Genomic DNA, 20,998 nt, shown 5'->3' on the forward strand with positions numbered 1-20,998 from the left:
AGGAAGGAGTGGGTGCTGGTAATTTGCATCTTATTTACATGGCCACTTCGTCCTTCACACCCACAAACGCCCCTTAACAGCTGGCCACCAGGGGGCGCAAGAGGCAAAGGTTTGGCTGGGCACTCGACCCCTAAAAGGTGATTGTCCTCATTCCTGGCTGATCGCAGTGGGGCATTGTGACCCTTACCCCTTTTTACCCCGTACGTCCTTGATTCCATTTTTCAGAGATCGAGCTGAGGCTCCCTGAGCCCGGACTATTCAGCAGGATCCGCATCTGCCCCCACGCGCTCCTGATCTCCCCTCCTCCAGGTGTGGCCTTCCTGCTCAGTAGGACTTGCTTCTAGCAGAGCCCCAGAGATAGGCGGACAGCTGGGGGAGAGGCAGTGAGCTCCCCGTGCCTTGGGGCAGGAGTCTAGCACCCATGGGGGTGATGGAAGGGATCCCAGCCCACTCCCGCCCCAGCCGAGGCTCCTTCAGATCTGCAGGTGGATAAAAGGCCCAGGAAGGCAGCAATGCCCCAGGTTGGTCTGCAGTGGTCAAGGCGGGATTCAGACTTGAGTTTGGCTTTTAGTTCTTATCGCCTGGTCCAAATCATGGTTTTATTTCAGCCCTGCTCTCAAGGGTCCTGCCCTTGGGAAGTCCCTTCCTAGCCTTGTCATATCTCTCAGTGAGGCCTCTGGGTGTCCCAAACTTGGTCCCCATGCCCCTCCACCACTCATACCCTCTCCAGTGGTGTAAGAAACCTATGGAGACACCCTTTGGTGCTGTTACATACTGGGCCTGGCCCCGAGGAACCCCTAGGCTGGTGAGACAGAGCTAGACATACACCCCCAAACCCCTGAGTCAGCACTGGACTGGAAGGAGGAATGGGTGTGGAAGAATCCCAAATGGGAGGGGGGATATGGAAAGCTTTTGGAGGAGTGGGAAGGTAAGCCTTAAAAGGTTCTCCCCGAGAAGGAGGGGCTGCTATTGTCCCCACTTTTCATATCAACAAACACGCTCAAAAGGGTGAAGTGACTAACTTGAAGTCACAGTGAGAAGACATTGGAGCTGGGATGGGGACCAGGGTTCTTTGACCTGAGGTTCTGTCTGCCGGACCACACTGTCCTTGCCACGGAGAGTCCTTCACAGCCTTCCCCTGCTGACATGTGGGAGAGGATCTGGAAAAAGGGACTTGGGGGAAGCGGCTTTTCCACCTCACCACCCTCCCACCCCTGTCTCCCCATCTTCAGGCCCCCTCTCAGATCCCTCATCTCTGGCCCTTTCCACCCCCAACCCACCCCTCTACAGTCCAGCATCTCCCTCCAGCAACTAAGGTGTCCCCTCATCTGAAAAGACTGAGATAAAAAATTTTGACTGTCCCACCCTGGCCGGTTTGGCTCAGTGGATAGAGCGCCGGCTTGTGGACTGAAGGGTACCAGGTTCGATTCTGGTCAGGGGCACTTGCCCAGTTTACGGGCTCGATCCCTAGTAGGGGCTGTGCAGGAGGCAGCCGGTCAATGATTCTCTCTCATCATTGATGTTTCTATCTCTCTCTCTCTCCCTCTCCCTTCCTCTCTGAAATATATATATATATATATATATCTCCAATATATATAACCAATGGGGGACGGGGGGCCACAAAGTGACACAGCCAGTGGTGGGGATAGTATAGGATAGGAACAGGGGCACGGGAAAAAAGGAAGGGCCATTATACAAAATAGGGTGTGAGTAATAGAAGATGAAATGGGGCCAGGAACACAGGAGGGAGCCTCAATGGCGGGAGAGGGCAGGAGGTAGGTGGGGGTGCAGGGGCAGCCCCAGCCAACTCAGCTTGGCCCGCCCTTCCTGCCATGCCCCAGCTGCTCCCAGAGCTGCTCCAGCTGCTGCCCTTATGTAACCAGAGCCTGCCTGTTGCATCAGAGATGGCAGGCCGCAGCAGGTAAACAGAGTGGCCCTCGGGGGGCCTGGGGCTCCCCAGCCACCTCCACGCTCCCCAAGCCTTGTTCTGCACCTTGGAGTTGAGGCAGAAGCCCCCAGACTGGCCTGGGCCCTGGTGTGTCCTTGGAACACCTGAGTGTCTGGCATTGGACACTGAGGGGCAGTGGTGGCAGGGGTAGGGAGCAGGACCCTCGACTCCTACCTTATGACACAGTGTGAGCCCCAGATTTTATGTCCAAAGAGGAATATGTGCCCAGGCTAGGGGTCCAAAATTCTCACATCACAGATGGGTAAACTGAGGCATGGGAAGAAGCATAAGCCTGTTCCCTGCCATAGTGTCCTCCACATAATATCTCCACATGCTCACCCCTGAGTCCAGGGGTGCAGCCATCTCCTGTTGTCTTCTGAGAAGGTGGACACCAGGCAGCCATGTAACCCACCTGCACCCCACTTCATTTGCCCTAAATTGACCACCTCCTCTCCCTCTCTCAGCCTCTCCTTGGGCTCCCAATCCCATCTACTCTTGCTCTGGCTTCATCTTCCTTATCCCACCTACCAAAAACCACTGTACGCTTCCTCTGCACATTGACAAGGGCTGCTCCCTCTTGGGAAACTCTTCTCCCCATGGCAAACTACTACTCCAGCTTCAAGGCCCAGTAAATGTCCCCTCTTCTGGGAAGGCTTCCTGACATCCTGACCCCCACGGGGCGGGAGGGGTGTGTGGTGGCTGCTCTGCCTCCTCCAGACTGGGGGCTTCTTCAGGTTTACCCCGTCCAACGTTATCCTCATCCTGTAATTCTTCCACATTGATTCACTCACCCCTCTGGGCCTGGCCCTGTGCTGGGCGGCGCTAGGGTCCCAGGGAAGATGTGGATTTAGAGGTCTGAGCTGGTGCCCAGGCTTGGAGGCCCCCTTCAGCTGACCTTTAAGTGGAGGAAGGCACCCAGCAGCAGAGGGGGTCTGTCACTCTCCTGTAGGTGGCGGGTCACACAGGTGACTCTGCAGTCCCTCCCATCTGGGGGAGATCAAGGGTCAGTGTTGGCTTTGAGAAGGGCTCAGTCACTGGGTCCGTCAGGGACAGAGTTATATTTCACCCAGGATGGAGGGGAGTCCTGTATTGAGGCTGGCAGTTGTCAGAGACGCTCCAAATTAGGGTCAGAATCACAGTAGCGGGGGGGGGGGGGGGGGGGGGGGCGGGGGGGGCGGGGGGGGCAGTGCGAGCGGGCGGGAAAGTCTGGCGGGCCTGAGCCAACCCCTTCCTGTCCCGCTCCCGCATTATAAGCATCTTCAGTGTCCCTCCGAGCCTGAGACCCCGCCCCCTGAAATTCCGAGGCGGGGCCACGCCCGAGTGCCCGCCCTCTATGCAAATATCTCTCCCGCCCAATCAGCTCCCGGGGGCAGGGCCGCCGGCTCGAAGGCACCTGTGGCCGCGGAACGCTGGTCACTCTGTGCCGCTGCTGCAGATCCGTGCACACGCGTCCGAGGGGCCAGGCGGAGCAGGTGCGTGGGGCGTCCGGACGAGGCTTGTCTGGACGAGGCTCGTGCCGTCCTTTGATGGTCATCTGTGGGCTGGGCTGGGCTGGGCTGGGCGTGGAGGTCTGAGTGCTGCTGTGCTTTGAAAGTTGTGTGTCTAAGAGGTGAGTCCTAGGATTGTGAGTTCAGGGGTTGTGTGTCCAAAGGGTGTGAATCTGAGGAGTGCGAGCCCAAGGGGCAGATTGTGTCAGAGGGGTTGTGAGTCCTACGGTTGTGTTTCTGAGCGGTCTTGTGTCCAAGGGGTGTGTGTCTGCGGGTTTTGGTGGCAGTTGGGGAGGACTTGTGAGTCCAAAGTTGTGGTGCCCCAGCCCCTGCTGTGTGCGTCCGTGAGCTTTTCTGGTCTGTGGGCTGCAGTGTCCTCCTCTCCTGAAGCACACCCCTGTCCGTACCCTTGAGGCTCCTGTGCCTAACCCCGTGCCTTCCTGCTGTACCTGCACCTTCATGTGTCATGGCCCCAGACCCGCATGTGGCGTAACCATCTCTGTGTGCCTGTGACTGCTATGACCCTCCCTGCCCCATGGTGTCTGCCTCATGCAGCAAATGTGGGGCCTCTGTTGGACTCACCGAGTACCCATGTGGTGGGTACGGAGCCTGGGGTGGTGCATCACAGCTGCCTTGAAGGGGGGCTACCGCCTTCCCTGTCCCTCAGTGTCCCCCTCTGGTACATGGGTCCAGGAATAACAGTGCGCACATGACAAACTGGGGGCTGTTACTTTCATGGTCACGGTTCCTCTTCCCACCTTCCTCAGAGTCCAGAGCTGCAGATGTTGGTCAGTGACCGGGGTCCCTGGCCACCCCCAGTCCTCAGCCATACACCTGAGAAGTCAGAAATACTCCTGGCTGTGGTAGCTCAGTGATTGAGCATCGATCGACCTATGAACCTGGAGGTCATGGTTAGACTCCCGGCAGGGCACGTGCCCGGGTTGTGGGCTTGATCCCCAGTGGGCATGTGCAGGAGGCAGCCGATCAATGATTCTTTCTCATTATTGATGTTTCTAGCTCTCCCTCTCCCTTCCTCTCTGAAATCAATTTTTAAAAAAAAGATTTATAGAAATAGCTGAGGCCTCCTGCCTAGCCTGACGGAAAAATCCTCATTGGGGAATCTCTGGACCTTTGGCGTCTGGGTACAAGAACTCTTTTGGGGAGAAGGAACTAGGGCAGTGATGGCGAACCTATGACACGCGTGTCAGAGGAGTTAAGCGAACTCATTTTTTTGGTTGATTTTTCTTTGTTAAATGGCATTTAAATTTATAAAATAAATATCAAAAATATAAATCTTTGTTTTACTATGGTTGCACATATCAAAAAATTTCTATATGTGACACGGCACCAGAGTTAAGTTAGGGTTTTTCAAAATGCTGACACGCCGAGCTCAAACGGTTCGCCATCACTGAACGAGGTTCACAAACGTATTTAGACTTGGAAGGATTGGTGTGTGGGGTTTGAAGCAGCCTCTCTCTCTCCTGTCCCGTGCCTGCCTCCCACCACCCCTCTGAGCGGAGGAGTGAATCTTGGCTTCCAGGGAATGGAAGTTCTAGAGCTGGAAGCTGACTATCTGGTCTGAAATTCCCACTTTGCAGGTGGGAAGACTGAGGCCAGGTACAGACACGCAGGCACTTCAGAGAAAGGATGGGGCACATGATGCCCCACCCCAGCTCTCTGAGAGAGCAAAAGCCAGGCGCTCCAGCCCTCTGATGGCCTGACAGGTTGCTGCCCCGCTCTGAGCTCCGTGGCCACCCCTGTGACCTGAACAAGTTGAGCTCCATCTTACTTCCCATCGCCAACTAATGATGTATTTCATTAAATCATTACCCAACCAAGCAGACATCTGGAAAATGCAAATTAAGAGGAGAAAGGGAATTAAAATCATTTATCGCCCAACTCAGATGCAATGAACGTAGGCATGTTGGAGGTTTGGCCTTCCGGAAGATTTGAGGCACGTGCACCTGGAGACAGGTGTCATTTTTTAAAAAAAAATATATTTTATTGATTTTTTACAGAGAGGAAGGGAGAGGGATAGAGAGTTAGAAACATCAACGAGAGAGAAACATTGATCAACTGCCTCCTGCACACTCCCTACTGGGTATGTGCCCGCAACCAAGGTACATGCCCTTGACCGGAATCGAACCTGGGACCTTTCAGTACGCAGGCCGACGCTCTATCCACTGAGCCAAACCGGTTAGGGAAAGATGTCCTTTTTTGAAAGGATTTATCATAGGCCTGGGATACCATTTGGGGTGACAGTGCTCAACCCAGCCCTGGCCCCTTAATGCCCATGGGGTACACACAGAGGTTGCGTCCCATTTCTGATCCCCCAAAGGGTCTATATCCTGGGGACCTGTGAGGTTGCCCGTCATCTCCAGGCTCCGGAACAAGTGTCTTGGACCGCAGGGTACCCAGGCCCACTTCGCAGACTGGGTGGCCACAGGACCACTCTGGGGTGCAAGCCCAGGCTTGCGTAGGGATGGTGGGGGAGGCGGGTCTTGATGTGTGGCCCCTGGAAGAAGCCCGCTTCACCCTGTGTACAACGGGGCAGCTGTCTCCGCTTCACTGGGCTGTCTGCGGGTCAGGCAGGCCCTGTGTGTAAATGAGGTGGCGCGTGGGCCCAGGCGCGAGGCGCCATCCGAACTGTGACCAAGCGGAGGTGCCTGTGAGCCCCATCCAGGTCCACCTCACCCTACCCTCCATCAGGGACCAAGGAGGCCTCAGGTCCATTGGCTTCTGTTCTATTCTGCAGGCTCAGGTTCACCCAAGGTCAAGGCGAGGACCTTGGGAGGGAAAACTTCGAGGCTGTTTGGCATAAGGAGCCACTACCTTGTCCACTTTCCACACCCACAGCCCCCACTGCCTCCTGGTGGACGCTGTCCCAACCTCCTGCCCAGACAAGACTTCTCCCTCCTGCAGCCACTGGTTCTGCTAAAAATCCTGAGTCAGACCCAGCCCTCCCCTGCTCATGTGCCCTTTAGGGCTCCCCATTGCTCTATAGTCCGCCCTCCCTCCCTGATCCCTCAGGCTCCTTGCAGCCTCTCTGCCCTCCTTGGCCCCACCTCACCCTGCCCCTCACTCACCCTGTCCCAGCCACACCGGCCTTCCCTTATGTCTGGAACCCACCCAGCATGCTCCCACCTCGGGGCCTTTGCATCTACCATTCCACAGGGCTGGTGTCCTCTCATCCTTGAGGCCCCCTTTGCAGACAAGCCCTCTGGCCCCTCTGTTCAAAGCAGCTCCTTCCACCACACCCCCCTCTGCTTTCCCCTGTTGAATTTCTTCCTTGAAGGCCTCTGTCCCTGACGCAATTATATGCCTGTTGTCCTCTCCCCTACAAGACTAGGCAGTGAGGGAGGCCAGGCTGGGTCTGTCCTCTCCCTGCCCCTGTGTCCCTGGCACCTGGTGACATTTCTGGGGGAGTCGTGGGGAACCAGAGGTGCCCCAAGGCCCTGTCCTGGAGTCTCTGCTGACTGTGTCTTGGGTCTGTGGAGCTGTGGGCCGAGTCCCTTCTGCCCAGCTCTGACAGATGTGCTAATTTCCCAAGCAGGGAGAGCTGGGCCTCTGGGGACACCTTTCTGGGGCCCCACGGGGAGAGCTTTCTCTGGAACAAAGAGGGAAACCTGGGGCCGTTCCTGCAGCTTCCATGTGGCTTCGGGGACCTTGCCGGGGGTGCTGGGCAGCCCTGGGCTCCAATCTGCCTTGGACAGCAGGTTGGGCTCTGAATGTAGTCTCTGGCCCCAGGAGTCAGGATCCCAAGTCTCTCTGGAGATTGGGTAGGGCAGAGGACTTCCGTTTGCATCGTCTGTGACAGAGAGTCTGGGCTCTGTGGCAGGTGAGCACGTGCCAGGTTGGACCTGCATGTCCTCAGGACATGGTTCCGAGATGACAGTGGGACTTCGGAGGGTCAGTCCCTGGGCCTGAGAGAAGCACAAACACCGTCTACTTGGCTGTTGTGCTGTTGGCTCTTTAGAGCAGGAGTTTCAAACTGGCGGCCTGTGGGCCAGGTGGGAGCCTCAAATGTGTTTTGTGGGTCACGAGGTATTTAAAAGAAAAGCGAACCAGTTGCCAATGTTTCTTCCGTTGTTGCTCATTCACTTAGGAAGGGTGACTGTGGGCCTACTGTGTGCCAGGTGCGTATGAGGCCATCCTTGCCCTCACAGAGTAGACATCCTCACAGGGCGACATGATTATCAGATAAAGCAACAAAGAAGCACACAAACACCCAGTAGGGCCCAGCTGGTGTGGCTTGGTTGGTTGAGCATCGTCCCATGCACCAGAGGTCTCTGGTTCGATTCCCCGTCAGGGCACATACCTGGGTTTCGAGCTTGAGCCAGCCCCTAGGTCTCAACAGTAGGAGGCTGTGCAGGAGGCAGATGATCGATGTTTCTGTCTCTCTCTCTCTCCTTTTCCCTTCCTCTCTCTCTTAAAAAAATTTTTTTTCAATAAAAACATTTTAAAAATCCAGTAGGGCTGAGTGCTGCAGGGAGAGACAGGGATCCTGCCTGGGGAAACCAGTGCTTCCAGAAACAGGAGTTTCTGTTCAGCCTTGAAGGAGAGCTCCCAGGCCTGGGCATTCCGGGGGCTTTGGGAAAGGAAAGCGCTGTCTGGGGCTGGTGTGTCAGGTGCCTGGAAAGGGACAGAGGTGGTCTGGGAATTTGCCGGTACCTGAGACTCCCCAAGAGGAGGAGCAAAGGGGAAGGTGCAGAGCTCGCAGGGGCCCATTATACAAACAGGGAAACTGAGTCTCAGAGCACTTCAGGCAATGAGTGTCTGGTGGAGCCAGGATTTTTAAAAAATATATATTTTTATTGATTTCAGAGAGGAAGGGAGAGGGAGAGAGAGATAGAAACATCAGTGATGAGAGAGAATCATTGATCGGCTACCTCCTGCACAGCCCCCACGGGGGATCGAGCAACCTGAACATGTGCCCTTGACCAGAATTGAACCCGGGACCCTTCAGTCCGCAGGCCAATGCTCTATCCGCTGAGCCAAACCGGCTAGGGCTGGAGCCAGGATTTGAACCCTGGTCTGGCCAGCCTCACAGCTGTATCCCTGGACCCTCAGTGCATGGCCATAATGGGCCTTCCCAGGAGCAGTCCTGGGGAGGGGTCTCTTAAGGTGGGTCTGAGGTTTTCCCAAGGATGCCAGAGGGAGCTAAGAACAAAGGGACCCCCAAAGGGTCTTCTCCAGCTGGAAAATTCTGGGTTTCTAGGATTCATAGCTGCATCTGGGTGACACACCCCACCCTCAAATTCCCAGTTCCCTTGGAGGATAGGCCCTACCTGAGTCTGGGGGCTTGAATGTAATGGGGATCAGCATGGAGTCTGCATATATTTGGGGAGCTTTGAGAGCCTGCACATTGTCGGCAGGGGGCCTGGTGTGTTTGCAGTGCCTGCCTGTATTTGGAATCGGTGTGCATTTGGGGGGTCAGCATGTGCTGAAGGCTGTGTGTGCTGGCGATCTGTGTTTGGGGATATGGGTGTGTGAAGACCTGTGTGGGTCTGGGGAGTCTGCATGTATTGTGGATGTCATGTTCTGGGGCATTTTGTATGCAGGAGCCACATGTGTTGGGTAATGCGTGTTTCTGGAGCTCCGTATGTTTTAGGCACCTGTGGACTTTTTAGGCACCTGGGTTTCTGCATGTGTTTAGGGGAGTCTCCCTACCCTCACCCCATCATCCATATGTCCCTGCCTCCTGTCCCCCCAGCCTACCTCCATCTGCCTGGGGCCCTCATTCTGAGCTGAGGGCCCCCCTCCAGCTGAGGAGCAGTGACCCCAAGGTCAGAGCCCAGGGACAGGTGGAGAAGGTAATAGCATCTACAGAAAACCTACTCCTGAAGCCCCACCAACCTCAGGCTCCCCTGACTCCCTATTTTCAGGGGAGGAAACTGAGGCCCCGAGTAGTTTGGCCACAAGAGAGTCCCTGCTGGAACCTACCTCGTCCCCGAGGGCAGGTGTGGGGCTCCAGGGGCTGCTGTGGGCTGGGCCAGCCCCTAGGTCACCCTCAGTGAGCCCATCCGAGGCGCCATCTCCCAGGTCCCAGGGGAGAGGCAGGCACAGAGCTTGGGAAGGTCACTGGCAGCTGGGGTCAGAGTCACTAGAGCCCTCAAGAGGGGGGGTCCTGGCTTTCCAAGGGGCTCTTCCTGTCGCCAGTAATGAGGTACTTGGGGAGCAGGTGATGAAACCGCCGCCTGGGTTGCGTGAGGCGGTTCTGGCCTGATTTGCTGCCGTGGCCCAGGAGCAGCGCCCCCTCCCCGCTTCGCAGAGTCCCCGCGGGCCCTCACCTCCCCCCACCACCCACCTGCCTCTCACTTCTCCTTTCCTACCCTCCTTTCCCGGCCTGGGTCCCCACCAAGCTGTGGCCTCTGGGCGCAGGGTCTGGCAGCGAGCTGTCGCTCATCCCCCTATTAAAGTCCCAGTGGGAGCCGAGAAGAGGAACTTGCTTCGTTCCTGATCCTTTCTCTCAAACCCTCACCGCAAAGCCGTGGGGGCACGATTCTGTGGCCCATTTTATGGGGAGGAAATGGGGGCTTCATGTTGCCAAGTTTGTCCTGTGCTTGTCGCCGTGGCACCTGATTCAGCGTCCCCAGTCCCTAGGCCCAGACACTTTGCGGGCACCGTTCCCCCCCCACCTCTCCTCCCCAGCTGGTGGAAGAAGGACTCTTACCCCCATTTACAGGTGAGGAAACCGAGTCCTCACGTGGAAACAGGCCAGGGTGAAGGGTCAGCGGGAGAGTGGGATTCCTTTCAGGCCCCATCTCCATCACCGGGGGCTCAGGGGGCTCACCAGCCAGGGAAGTGACCATCATGGCCTGAAGGACCCCTGGGATATTTGTTGATTGATGTAGTGACCACAAGTCTCATCACAGAGAGTTTATGGTACTCCAGAAGCTCATGAAAATCTTCCTTCATCCCCCAGCACTTGCCCGGCACCGTGGAAAGGCCTGGGACCCAGGCTCCTCCCCACCCCAGGTGTGTGCTCCAGTGGTGCTGTCCCCTCTGTAGACAACTGACCCATGCACTTCTGCCCACCTGCACCCCATTTCAGCTCAGGGCCCCTGTTTCTCACCTCAGCCTCTCCCTGCCACCTCACTCCTGCCTAGACAGCTGCTGCTCCCCATGGCAGCCAGGAGCAGGCGGGAGCTTTTTTAAACACTTTTGCTTGAGATAAATCACAGAAACCATCCAAGTAGAACTCACACATTTGCACAAACTGAACACCTCCCTGTACCCAGACCCTGGACTGGGGGCCAGAACACCGGCCTCTAGCTCTCCTGCTGCCCTGTCACCGCCCCTGCCCTGCGGCCTCTGTGCTGACAGCGATCACCGTACGTGAGTTTTGCCTGCTCTGGAACATCATGTAAATGGACTCATCATGGCATGTCTCCTCTGTGGCGCCCGCACTGTTGAATCGGCACAGGTCTAGGCGATTCCCCGTGAGGCTGCATGGGCCGGAGTGCATCCCTTTTCTGTGCAATGTAGCCGTCCGTGGTAGAATCTACCAGAAAGCATTTACCAGTTCTCCCTGGGAGGGTGCTTGGCCGATTCCAGTTCGGGGCATTGATGCACGAAGCTGCTGAGGGCAGGCTTGTCTGTGTCCTTTGGTAAAACATAGGCCCATTTCTATTGGGTGAATACTGAGATGAGAGGGCACTGTGTCACAGGTTAGACATATGTTCATGTTTAGTAAATGCCGGTTTTCCACAGTGGCTGTACCACCTTCCCCTCTCACCACCAACACATGAGAGTGAAGGGGATTTTTTTAAACTGTACGATCGTATCCTGACCCTCCCCTGCCCCCAAAGTCTCCCTGGCTTCCCATTGCCCTCAGAGTAAAGCCCACAAATACCTAAATGACCCAACCTCCACCGCCCTCCCCACCACCACTCCTCACCTCTCCCTTGCCATGCTGTCTAGCCATGCAGACTTCTTTGCTTTTTGTTGTGTTCCCCCCCCCCCCAAATGCCAAACTCATGGTCACTATGACCTTTGGCCCTTGCCGTTCCACTGCTAGGACCACCTTCCCCAGATCTCCCACCACTGACTTCCCTCCCTTTACTGTGCTTTCTCATGCTGCAGGTCTTGGCCCAAATGTCACCTCTTCAGATAGGCCCTTCTCGAAATCCCTGGCTAACGCTGCCCCTTGCATAGTCAGTCCTTCACTCTTTTTGGGCTTCAGGCAAACGGAAGTTTCAGAGAAATGACCTGGGCAGTTCCCATTGTTTTCAAAGGTCTGAGTTAGTTTAGATAACATTGCACTTTCCTGTCCTTTACGGTTTGACAAAACAGCCATACAGCCCTCTGGGCCCATGGTCTTTTTATGGTAGGTCGCAGTCACTTTGCCAGTCTTCCGGGGCCATTGCTCTACTTACACTTTCTACTTCTGAAGTCTGCTTATCACAGTGGCCGGAGCATGGTTGATCTTAATAAATGTTAAGTATAAGGGGGTGAAGAAAGGGGTGGGGAAGTGGTCTCTCAGTTTCAAATGACCACCCCACTGCCCATCTGCTCAGGCCCCATCCAGTCTCTCCATTGAGGCCCAATGACATGCTTCCTCCTCTGAGATGCCCCCTTGGATTTCTCCTGGCCTTCCTTCCTTGCTCCATCTCCTGTCCATGGGTCTACCTCTCTGCCTCTCTGCTGGGCAGATGCCACAAACTCTCTGCTTTCTGGCTGGACCTCGGTGTGGGGATGCACAGAAGAGGCTTCCCCAAACCTCAGCCTCCCCCCTCGTGCCTGGCACATTCAGCAGCCACCACCACCTCCCCCCAGCAGTTCCGATCACGCCAACATCTGGAGCGCTGGTTGCTGGTCTGTCTGCGGCTCGGGGTGGGGATTTGCATGTGAGTACAAATATATATGCACACCCTGGGTCTTCCACCCCCACATTCCTTGGCTGGCCCTTCACACCTGGGCCTGAGACAGGTCCACTCAGTGGCTGCATTTGCATGCGCGTGTATTTCTGGGTAGGGAGTCAGCTGGGGGAGTCTGAGAGGAAGTTGTTGAGGGAAACGGGGGGTAGTTCAGACGTGTCTCTTTTAACCTGCTCCATTCACCCGATCTGCCCAACAGCCCCTATATCTGATCCCGAGGCTTCCAGCCTGGATCCCAGCTCCACGGATGTACATATCCCCAGCCCCGTGGGGTCAGAGCTGAAGGGAAGGATGGCCGCTGTAGCGGTCTAGACTGAGATCAGGGGGCTTCCTGGAGGGATGGATTTAAAACACACACATACACTATATTTAAAATATATTCTTATTGATTTGAGAGAGAGAAAGGGACAGGGAGAGAGAAACATCAATCCGCTGCTTCCTGCGTGCCCCCTACTAGGGATCAAGCCTGAAACCCCAACCAGGAATTGAACCAGCCACCTTTGGTTCATGGGATTATGCTCAACCAGCTGAGCCACACAGGCCAGGGGGAGGGAGGGATTTTTTGAGCTGGGTTTTGAAGTGTGAATAAGAGTTGTTGAAGGTAGAGAACGGTGGGCAGGGATTGGCTGGGGCAGGGCCTTGAATGCCAGGCTGGGAACGGAAACTTCCTCCTGATGGTAGTAGGGAGCCATGAAGAGTGTGTGAGCAGGGAGGGTCATGACCAAAGCTGTGTAGGGTTGGTTCCTCAAGGGCCAAAGCTGGGGATGACTGTAGTTCCTGTGTGGGGATTGGGAGTTCCAGGGTCACTGAAGGTTAGAAGAGTGTGAGCCCATCTGTGCCTGTTGGGCCGGGCTCCGGGGAAGGCAGAGGATGTGGGACCTTCTGATGGACCCAAAGAGACCTGGGATACCGTGACTTCACCCCGTCTCTGCCCGGATGGATGCGGCTCTGGCCTTTTCTCCAGTATCCGGCCACCCCCCAGCATGGACAGGTTTTTCAATGATAACTCAAACTCCATCCTTCTTTCTCAAACCCTCCCATGGCTCCCCGTTGCTCTTAGACCCAAACTCACAGCCTTCCCCACAGCTCAGAGGACCCAGCGTGGCCCTGCTTCTCAGGCCTCTCCCTCAAGCTCCTCCGTCCAGCCTTGTTGCTGTGTCTTGTCCCTCCTCAGGGCCTTTGCACCTGCTGTCCCTTCTGGCTGGAACTCACTTCCTGTCTCGGCTCTTGGGTCTCAGTTCCGAGAGACCCTCCTGACCTTTTGGCTCTTGCTTGCGGCTCCCCCATTATGTGACCCCTGCCCTAGCAGGGATGTCCTTGTCTAAAATGGGGACAGACTGAGAAGGGGCTGGAGTCAGATATTCCAGGCTCAGATTCTCAGGTTCAAGTCCCATGTTCCCATGGGACCCCAGGCGTGGGGGGCATTTCCGGAGTCATCTTGGCACGGGGACCTCCGGACCAGTGCCCCACTTCTGTCCCCGGGGATCCATCAGGGCCAGGGCAACACATCCCAGCCGTGGGAACGAGTCTGATTCTAGCCAGGGATTAAAATTAGCCCCCGAGGTTAAATTTAGCAAATCAATCCGGAGCTAGGGGGTTGGTGGGGCTCTCATCGGCTGGGCTCTGCATAGTTGCGACTGCTCAGAGACCCAGCCCAGAGCGGGTAGAGGACACTCCTGGGGCCACACAGAGGGCCACTTATGATGGCCAAGGCATCGTACACTCCTGGGCCCTGGGCCTCTGGGATGAAGGGGTCCCACCCAGACCCCTCAGGCGGAGGTCAGAGAAGCAGCTATGGCTACTCGTGGAGACAGACCTCATTTCCCTACGCTTCCCCAGGGCTTGTTTCCAGGTCTGTACCAGGTGCTCTGCATGCCATACCCACCCATTCACAGAACAGCAACCTGAGCCCAGGGGAAGGCCCCCTTGGCTGAGGGCCGCCCCGGGGGTCAGAGACCGGCTGGGATCTGAGCGCAGGCCCCCTTACCCTGGGCAGCCTGTGACATTGCCTCAGGCACCTGTGACATGGGGGTGGCTGGCGGTCAAGTGTGGTCACAGAGGAGTGGAGGGGTGTCAGGGATCTCGGGGCCTTGGGGTGGCTGACGGTACAGCATGGCGGGTGCCTCACAACAGGTTTCTTCGTTCCAAGGATCCCTGCATGGGGGCACTGGGGAAGGCCTGGACCCCAACATGCTGCTTGTCTTGGGGACATGCTGTCCTCCCTGAGTTGCCCACTCTCACTTTTGGGGCTCACACTGGGGAGATCTGAGATCCCTGGGAGGAGGGTCCAGGGTGTCACCCAAGTTGCCCGGGGCCCAAATCAGGGTCTGAGGGCTCCAAGCCTAAGGTCTTTCCAGGGCGACCTCACCTCCTCCTGGTGGAAGCGGGGCAGGGGTGGGTTTCTGTTATTTAAAGTTTTTTTATTATTTTTTTTTAATTAAAAAAAATTTAAAACAGAAATAGTCCATAATCACTGAGGGGAAAGTTTGAAAGTTCAGATCATCAAAAAAGGGGCAGGGGGAGAAGACACGAAAGGCCACACAGTGTATGATCCATTTACATGAAATGTCCAGAACAGGCAAAGCCGTGGAGACAGAAAGCAGGTCAGTGGTTGCCAGGGGTCAGGGGAGGGGGTGGGGAGTGACTCCTCATGGGAATGGGGTCCCTTTTTGGGGGGATGAAAATTTCTGGAACTAGATAGAGGCGATGGTTCTACATTGTGAATAACTAACTATCACCGAATTGTGCACTTTATCTTTTAAAATATATTTTTATTAATTTCAGAGAGGAAGGGAGAGGGAGAGAGAGTCAGAAACATCAATGATGAGAGAGAATCATTAATCGGCTGCCTCCTGCAGGCCCCCTGCCCCACACACACCCCTGAGCCCCACAACCCAGGCATGTGCCCTGACCTCCCGGCTCATAGGTCAGCATCCAACCACTGAGCTACACCAGCCGGACTTGTTTTGTTTTTGTAACCGCGGGCCTCGATCGTAGTTTGAGGAGCTGTTGCGTGTTGAATGAGTTGAAAGGTGTCCGATGGGCGGATCAGGCTCGCTGTCAGAAGCTCAGGATGACCGAGCGCTGCAGCGGAGGTCCCTCCAACCTGACCTGTTGGGGGCTCTTAGGCTGTTGCCAATATTCATAATGGCAATACGTATGCGGCATCTGCTATGTGCCAGGCAGGAAGGTTAGCTCCTTTTGTCCCCAGCAACAATGAGCAGTACACAACACTGCCCCCCCCCCCCCCCCCTGCAGACAGGTGCCCAAGGCGGCCAGGCTCCCTGAGGCCCATAGTTACCAGGGGTAATGTTTTAGATGCTGGGGCAGGAGCACTGCCATCTTTTGGCCTGGGTCAGCCTTCGCCTCCTGTGGAACTGGTGCAAAGGTGTTCATTGAATATTGACTGTATGCTGGTCTAGTTGAGAATGGGGGCCCTGGGGGTGGCCCAGCCTGCCTCGATTCCCCCATCACCTCTCCTCAGTGCCTGGTAGGGGGAAGCGGAGGACAGAAGGAAAGCTGGCTGCCTGACCCCACTTTTCACTCACTCACTCTGTCCTCTTTTCCTTCTCCCACAGACCAAGGTTGCTCTGCCCAGCCTAGGACAATGGGGAGGAAAAAAATACAGATCTCACGCATTCTGGACCAAAGGAATCGTCAAGTGAGTTCATTGGGTGGGAAGGCATTCATGGCAGGGGACACAGGCTGGGCAAAGGCCTAGCCATTTCAGGGAATTGTAGGGGAATGAGTCTTGATGACAAGTCTGGAGTTTGAGATGTAGCATTTGCTCATTTTCATAATGATTTATTGAAGTCCTGGTCACAGAGGAGATGGACCTGGACACAAACACACCCGGCTCAGAGGCCTGGATCAGAGGGAGGCACAGAACTGGGGAAGCTCAGAGAGGGAGTGTGGGCTCTGCCTAGGAGACCAAGGACAACTTCCCAAAGGAGGGGTCATTTGGGATGGGTTTTGAAGCTTCAATAGGAGTTTGCCAGGTTGAGAAGTGAGAAGAACAGCCAGAAGGAACAGCACACACAGAGGCACAGAATCATGAGGCATGTTCAGAAAACAGTTAGGCCCCTCCATCTCCCCGACCCCACCCCAAATCTCTGTCTTCTCCCTCTCACCTGTGGGTGCTGGGTCTAGGTGACATTTACCAAAAGGAAGTTTGGGCTGATGAAGAAGGCCTACGAACTGAGCGTGCTCTGCGACTGTGAGATTGCTCTCATCATCTTCAACAGCGCCAATCGCCTCTTCCAGTATGCCAGCACCGACATGGACCGTGTGCTCCTCAAGTACACGGAGTACAGCGAACCCCACGAGAGCCGCACCAACACCGACATCCTCGAGGTAGCCTGGGCCCTCCTCCCCGGGAAGCCAGCACACTCTGCTGGCTCAGAGCCCGGGACTCTTGGTTTGTACAAAAGATGGGTGTTGCAGTCTAGCTTTGCTGCCAGTTAACGCAGGTTTCAGGTATTACAGTGTCCCTCTGGGGTAGTTCCCTGGCTAGCAGAAATAAAAACATCGACCAGCCCTGGCTCAGTTGGTTGGAGCGTGGTCCCATACACTTAAAGGTTGTGGGTTCGATTCCCTGTCAGAGCACATGCCCAGGGTTGTGGGCTTGATCCCCAGTAGAGGGCATGCAGGAGGCAGCCAATTGATGTTCGCTTTCACATCAATGTTTCGCTCTCTCCCCCACTCCTTCTCTCTCAAAAAAGGAAAATCAATAAAAAACCTTTTAAAAAAAATCAACCGCCATAGCCGGCTTGGCTCAGTGGATAGAGTGTCAGCTTTCCGACTGAAGGGTCCCAGGTTCAATTCCAGCCAAGGGCACATGCCTGGGTTGTGAGCTCGATCCCCAGTGAGGGGTGTGCAGGAGGCAGCTGATCAATGATTCTCTCTCATCATTGATGTTTCTATCTCTCTCTCCTTACCCTTCCTCTCTGAAATCAATATATATATATTTAAAATATATTTTATTGATTTTTTTACAGAGAAGAAGGGAGAGGGATAGGGAGTTAGAAACATCAATGAGAGAGAAACATCAATCAGCTGCCTTCTGCACACCCCCTACTGGGGCTGTGCCCGCAATCAAGGCACATGCCCTTGACCGGAATCGAACCTGGGACCCTTCAGTCCGCAGGCCGACGCTCTATCCACTGAGACAAACTGGTTAGGGCAAGAAATATATTTTTAAAAAAATCAACCACTATAGATTGAAGGCTGTACTGTGTGCTCCTTACACACATTGTCACATTGTCTCATGTAATCCTATCACCCATTTGGTGAGTACAGAACAGAAAATAAAAGGCACCGTGGAGCAAGCTGACCTCGCTGAGGTCCAGGACCGTGCAGGTCACTGGTCCCGGGTAGCTCAGAAAGTCCTATAAACTTGTCTTCAGGTGCTCTGTTTCTTGACATTTATTATGCACCTACTGCATGCCAGGCTCTAAAGCAGCACAAGGATGCAGAATGGAGAAACCAGAGTTGTATTCAGGGGTGTTAGGACAGTGCCAGCCGGCCGGGGTGGATCTGTGGTTTCAGGGCAAGACAGTCCCTCTCTCGCACACAGTTGGAACTTAGCAAATGATAACTCACTGGGGGTTTTGGTCAACGGGATTTAGCTGGAGCAGGCTGTGCCTGCACTCTGCCCCACCCAGAGTGGGTAGGTCTCTCCCCTCACCATAAACCAGGCTCCCTGGCTAGGATGGGGGAGATTCATCCTGCTGTGTCCCCTCCCCACAGACACTGAAGCGGAGGGGTGTGGGCCTTGATGGGCCAGAGCTGGAGCCAGATGAGGGGCCTGAGGGCCCGGGAGAGAAGCTTCGGAGGCTGGCAGGTGATGGGGGTGAGCCAGCCTTGCCCCGACCCCGGCTCTATGTAAGTGACTCCCCGCCCTGCTGTGAATGTGCTCCCCACCCCCCACCCCCCGACCTCTTAGGCCCACGGTCAAGGCCGAGACTGGAAAAGGGCCAAGAAGCCTAGAGTAAGGTGGTAGGTCTCTGCCTGGTTGGACAAGAAAAGCTTCCTGGAGGAGTGGGCATTGTAGCTGGGGCTTTGAAAGATGAATAAGAGTTCAAAAGGCAGATAATTCCTTCTTTTCTTTCCTTCTATTTTATTTTATTTTTTTTATTCATCAAATACCTGGGAAGCCCCCTCAGTGCCAAGCTCATGCTGAGTGAGAAGCCTCGGCTCTGGGCTTAGCTGTCCAGGAGCAGCAGAGCCTGGCCCCTGGGAGGTTAGGTCAGGGGTTAGGGGGGGGCGGTGGGAGCTAGTGAGGGCTTCCAAACGGTGGAGGCTGGGATAGTCTCTTGGACTTGGCGTCCTCACCTCCTTGGCCCTCCAACCACTCGTGTCCTCTCTGTCCTCAGCCAGCAGCCCCCACCATGCCCAGCCCAGACATGGTATATGGGGCCCTGCCCCCACCAGGCTGTGACTCCAATGGGCTTGGGGAGGCCCTGCCCGCCCAGAGCCGCCCATCCCCCTTCAGGCCAGCAGCCCCCAAAGCTGGGCCCCCAGGTAAGCATGGGGCCTAGGCCCTGGGGAAGGTGGGGGCGGGGTCCCAGGGGAGCTTGTGTGTGTGTGCGGGGGTCTTGGCTCAGCACTGCTTGGCTGTGTTCATCGCTCTGGACTCAGACTTCGGTAGATGACATGGCTGCCTGCCCTCCCCCTGGGGGTCTCCTGCTCCACAGGCCTGGCCCACCCTCTCTTCTCACCAAGCCACCTTGCCAGCAAGACGCCGCCACCCCTGTACCTGGCAGCAGACGGGAGGAGGCCAGACCTGCCTGGAGGCCTGGCAGGGGCCCGAGGGGGACTGAGCACCTCCGTGAGTGAGGGGAGGAGTGCCAGGCTGAGGGGGCAGGCAGGGTGGCCTGAGTGCGGGCCTCAGTTTCCCCCTCACCTTTCTCCGCACAGAGAGGCCTCTACAGTAGCCTGCAGAGTCCATGCTCGGCCACAGCTCCAGGACCCTTCCCTTTCCTCCCAGCAGGCCCCCCAGGTACGCACCCCCACCAGCTCTGCTGTGGGCGATATCCGTACACCTGCCTGCTGGGCAGGCCACACTCCCCCTCCTGCCGACTGAAACTGGCTGGTGGGGTGGATCAGGCTTGGGCAAGGGGCTCCCAGCGGTGGGGGCCTCAGCTCACTCCTCTTGCCCCCGCACCCAGAATATGGCCTGGGAGACCCCCCTCCGCCCCCCGGCTTGCTGCAGCCCCCTTCCCTGGCCCCCTGGCAGCCCTCGAGGGGTGATGGGCCCCTAGCCGGCCTTGCGCAGCCCAGGTAAGTGCCCCGACGCCTCTCCAACCCCAGTCAGGCTCCCAGGTGGGGCCCTTCCGCTGCTTCCGAAGCCCCCAGCCACTGCTGACACCTGGTGGCCACTCCTGTTTCTGCACCCAGCCCTTCTGGAGTGCGGGGGGGGGGGGGCGGGGGGGGCGGCGGGGGGGGGGCGGGGATTCTATTTTGGAGGCCCCAAGAGGGATGGCCACCCCCTCCTTTCCCAAGGTCCTCCCGCCAGCTTTTCCCCAAGCCGTGCCACCTCCGGGTTTCCCTCCCGCCCTCCCTCCTCGCAAAGCGCCCCCATCTCATTCTCATTCATTCTCTCTCTCTCTCTCTCTCTCTCTCTCTCTCTCTCTCTCTCTCTCTCTCTCTCCCCCCCCCCCGCCCCCCTGCAGTGGGGGCCGCAGCCTGGGCGAGGAGGGTCCTCCAGCCCGCGGTGCCTCCCCACTGAGCCCCCACGTCAGCATCAAGTCCGAACGCCTCTCGCCAGCACCCGGTGGCCCCGGCGACTTTTCCAAGACCTTCCCCTACCCCTTGCTCCTGGCCCGGCCTCTGGCAGAGCCCCTGCGGCCCGGGCCCCCGCTGCGCCGGCTTCCCCCTGCAGATGGCTGGCCCCGGTAGTGGACCCGGGCAGGCACTGGCCTTGACCCCCACCAGCCTGGCGAGGGCACGTGGACTCCCAACCTCCCTCCGGGTGTCCTCAGAGAAGACCCAATGGATGTGACGCCCTCCACGGTTGCCCTGGAGGAGGAAGGCTGGGCTGGATCCATGGTCCCGGCTCTGTCGCCCCTTCCTGAGTGTGTACCCACCAATAAAGCACGTGGGCTCCATGGAGGAAGTGATCTGCCCTGCTCAGGCCATCCCCATCCCTGCCCAGTCCTCCCATCTCCTCCCCTGGGGCCTCAGTCTTGGCTTGTCTGGGTTTGGGGTACTCCTGCCAGAATTCCATCCTGAGATGAGGGTTAGGGTTGGGGTTCGGGTGGGGTATGGGGAGAAAGTTCCTGGTGGCAGGACAGGGGCCCTGCAGGGGGCACAAATGAACTGGTGACAGTGGTGAGCAGCTGGGCCACTGAGGCCTTGGGAGGTCTTTTGGAGCTTGCCCCTAGAATGCTCCCACCCAACTGCCCCTAGAGTGCTCCCACCCAGTGCCCTAGAGTGCTCCCACCGCCTACCCCTAGAGTGCTCCCACCCACTGCCCCTAGAGTGCTCCCACCCAACTGCCCCTAGAGTGCTCCCACCCACTGCCCCTAGAGTGCTCCCACCCACTGCCCTAGAGTACTCCCACCGCCTACCCCTAGAGTGCTCCCACCCCCTGCCCCTAAAGTGCTCCCACCCAACTGCCCCTACAGTGCTCCCACCCACTGCCCTAGAGTGCTCCCACCGCCTACCCCTAGAGTGCTCCCACC

At 56.7% G+C, this 20,998-nt stretch overlaps 1 protein-coding gene across 1 annotated transcript; it reads left to right on the forward strand.

Annotated features, from left to right (window-relative positions):
* Nucleotides 1-3,125: 3,125 nt before the first annotated feature.
* MEF2B (myocyte enhancer factor 2B) lies at nucleotides 3,126-20,422 on the forward strand. Its single transcript, XM_059696100.1, has 9 exons — nucleotides 3,126-3,420; nucleotides 15,893-15,975; nucleotides 16,464-16,667; nucleotides 18,063-18,197; nucleotides 18,689-18,836; nucleotides 19,010-19,143; nucleotides 19,233-19,314; nucleotides 19,484-19,595; nucleotides 19,988-20,422. Exons 1-9 carry the CDS (start codon nucleotides 3,282-3,284, stop codon nucleotides 20,211-20,213), a joined length of 1,263 nt encoding a protein of 420 aa, XP_059552083.1. The 5' UTR covers nucleotides 3,126-3,281; the 3' UTR covers nucleotides 20,214-20,422.
* The last annotated feature ends 576 nt before the right edge of the window (nucleotides 20,423-20,998 follow it).

Source organism: Myotis daubentonii, chromosome 5 (assembly GCF_963259705.1).
Source record: "Myotis daubentonii chromosome 5, mMyoDau2.1, whole genome shotgun sequence".
In the NCBI taxonomy this organism is placed as follows: domain Eukaryota; kingdom Metazoa; phylum Chordata; class Mammalia; order Chiroptera; family Vespertilionidae; genus Myotis; species Myotis daubentonii.

What these genes read in the sequence shown, in the direction of transcription:
- MEF2B (XM_059696100.1), top strand. Translation starts at nt 3,282, where the DNA reads ATGCAAATATCTCTCCCGCCCAATCAGCTCCCGGGGGCAGGGCCGCCG. An exon ending in TGCCCCGACCCCGGCTCTAT is followed by an intron (nt 18,198 to 18,688) that starts GTAAGTGACTCC and finishes CTCTGTCCTCAG; the next exon opens with CCAGCAGCCCCCACCATGCC. An exon ending in CCCCAAAGCTGGGCCCCCAG is followed by an intron (nt 18,837 to 19,009) that starts GTAAGCATGGGG and finishes CCTGCTCCACAG; the next exon opens with GCCTGGCCCACCCTCTCTTC.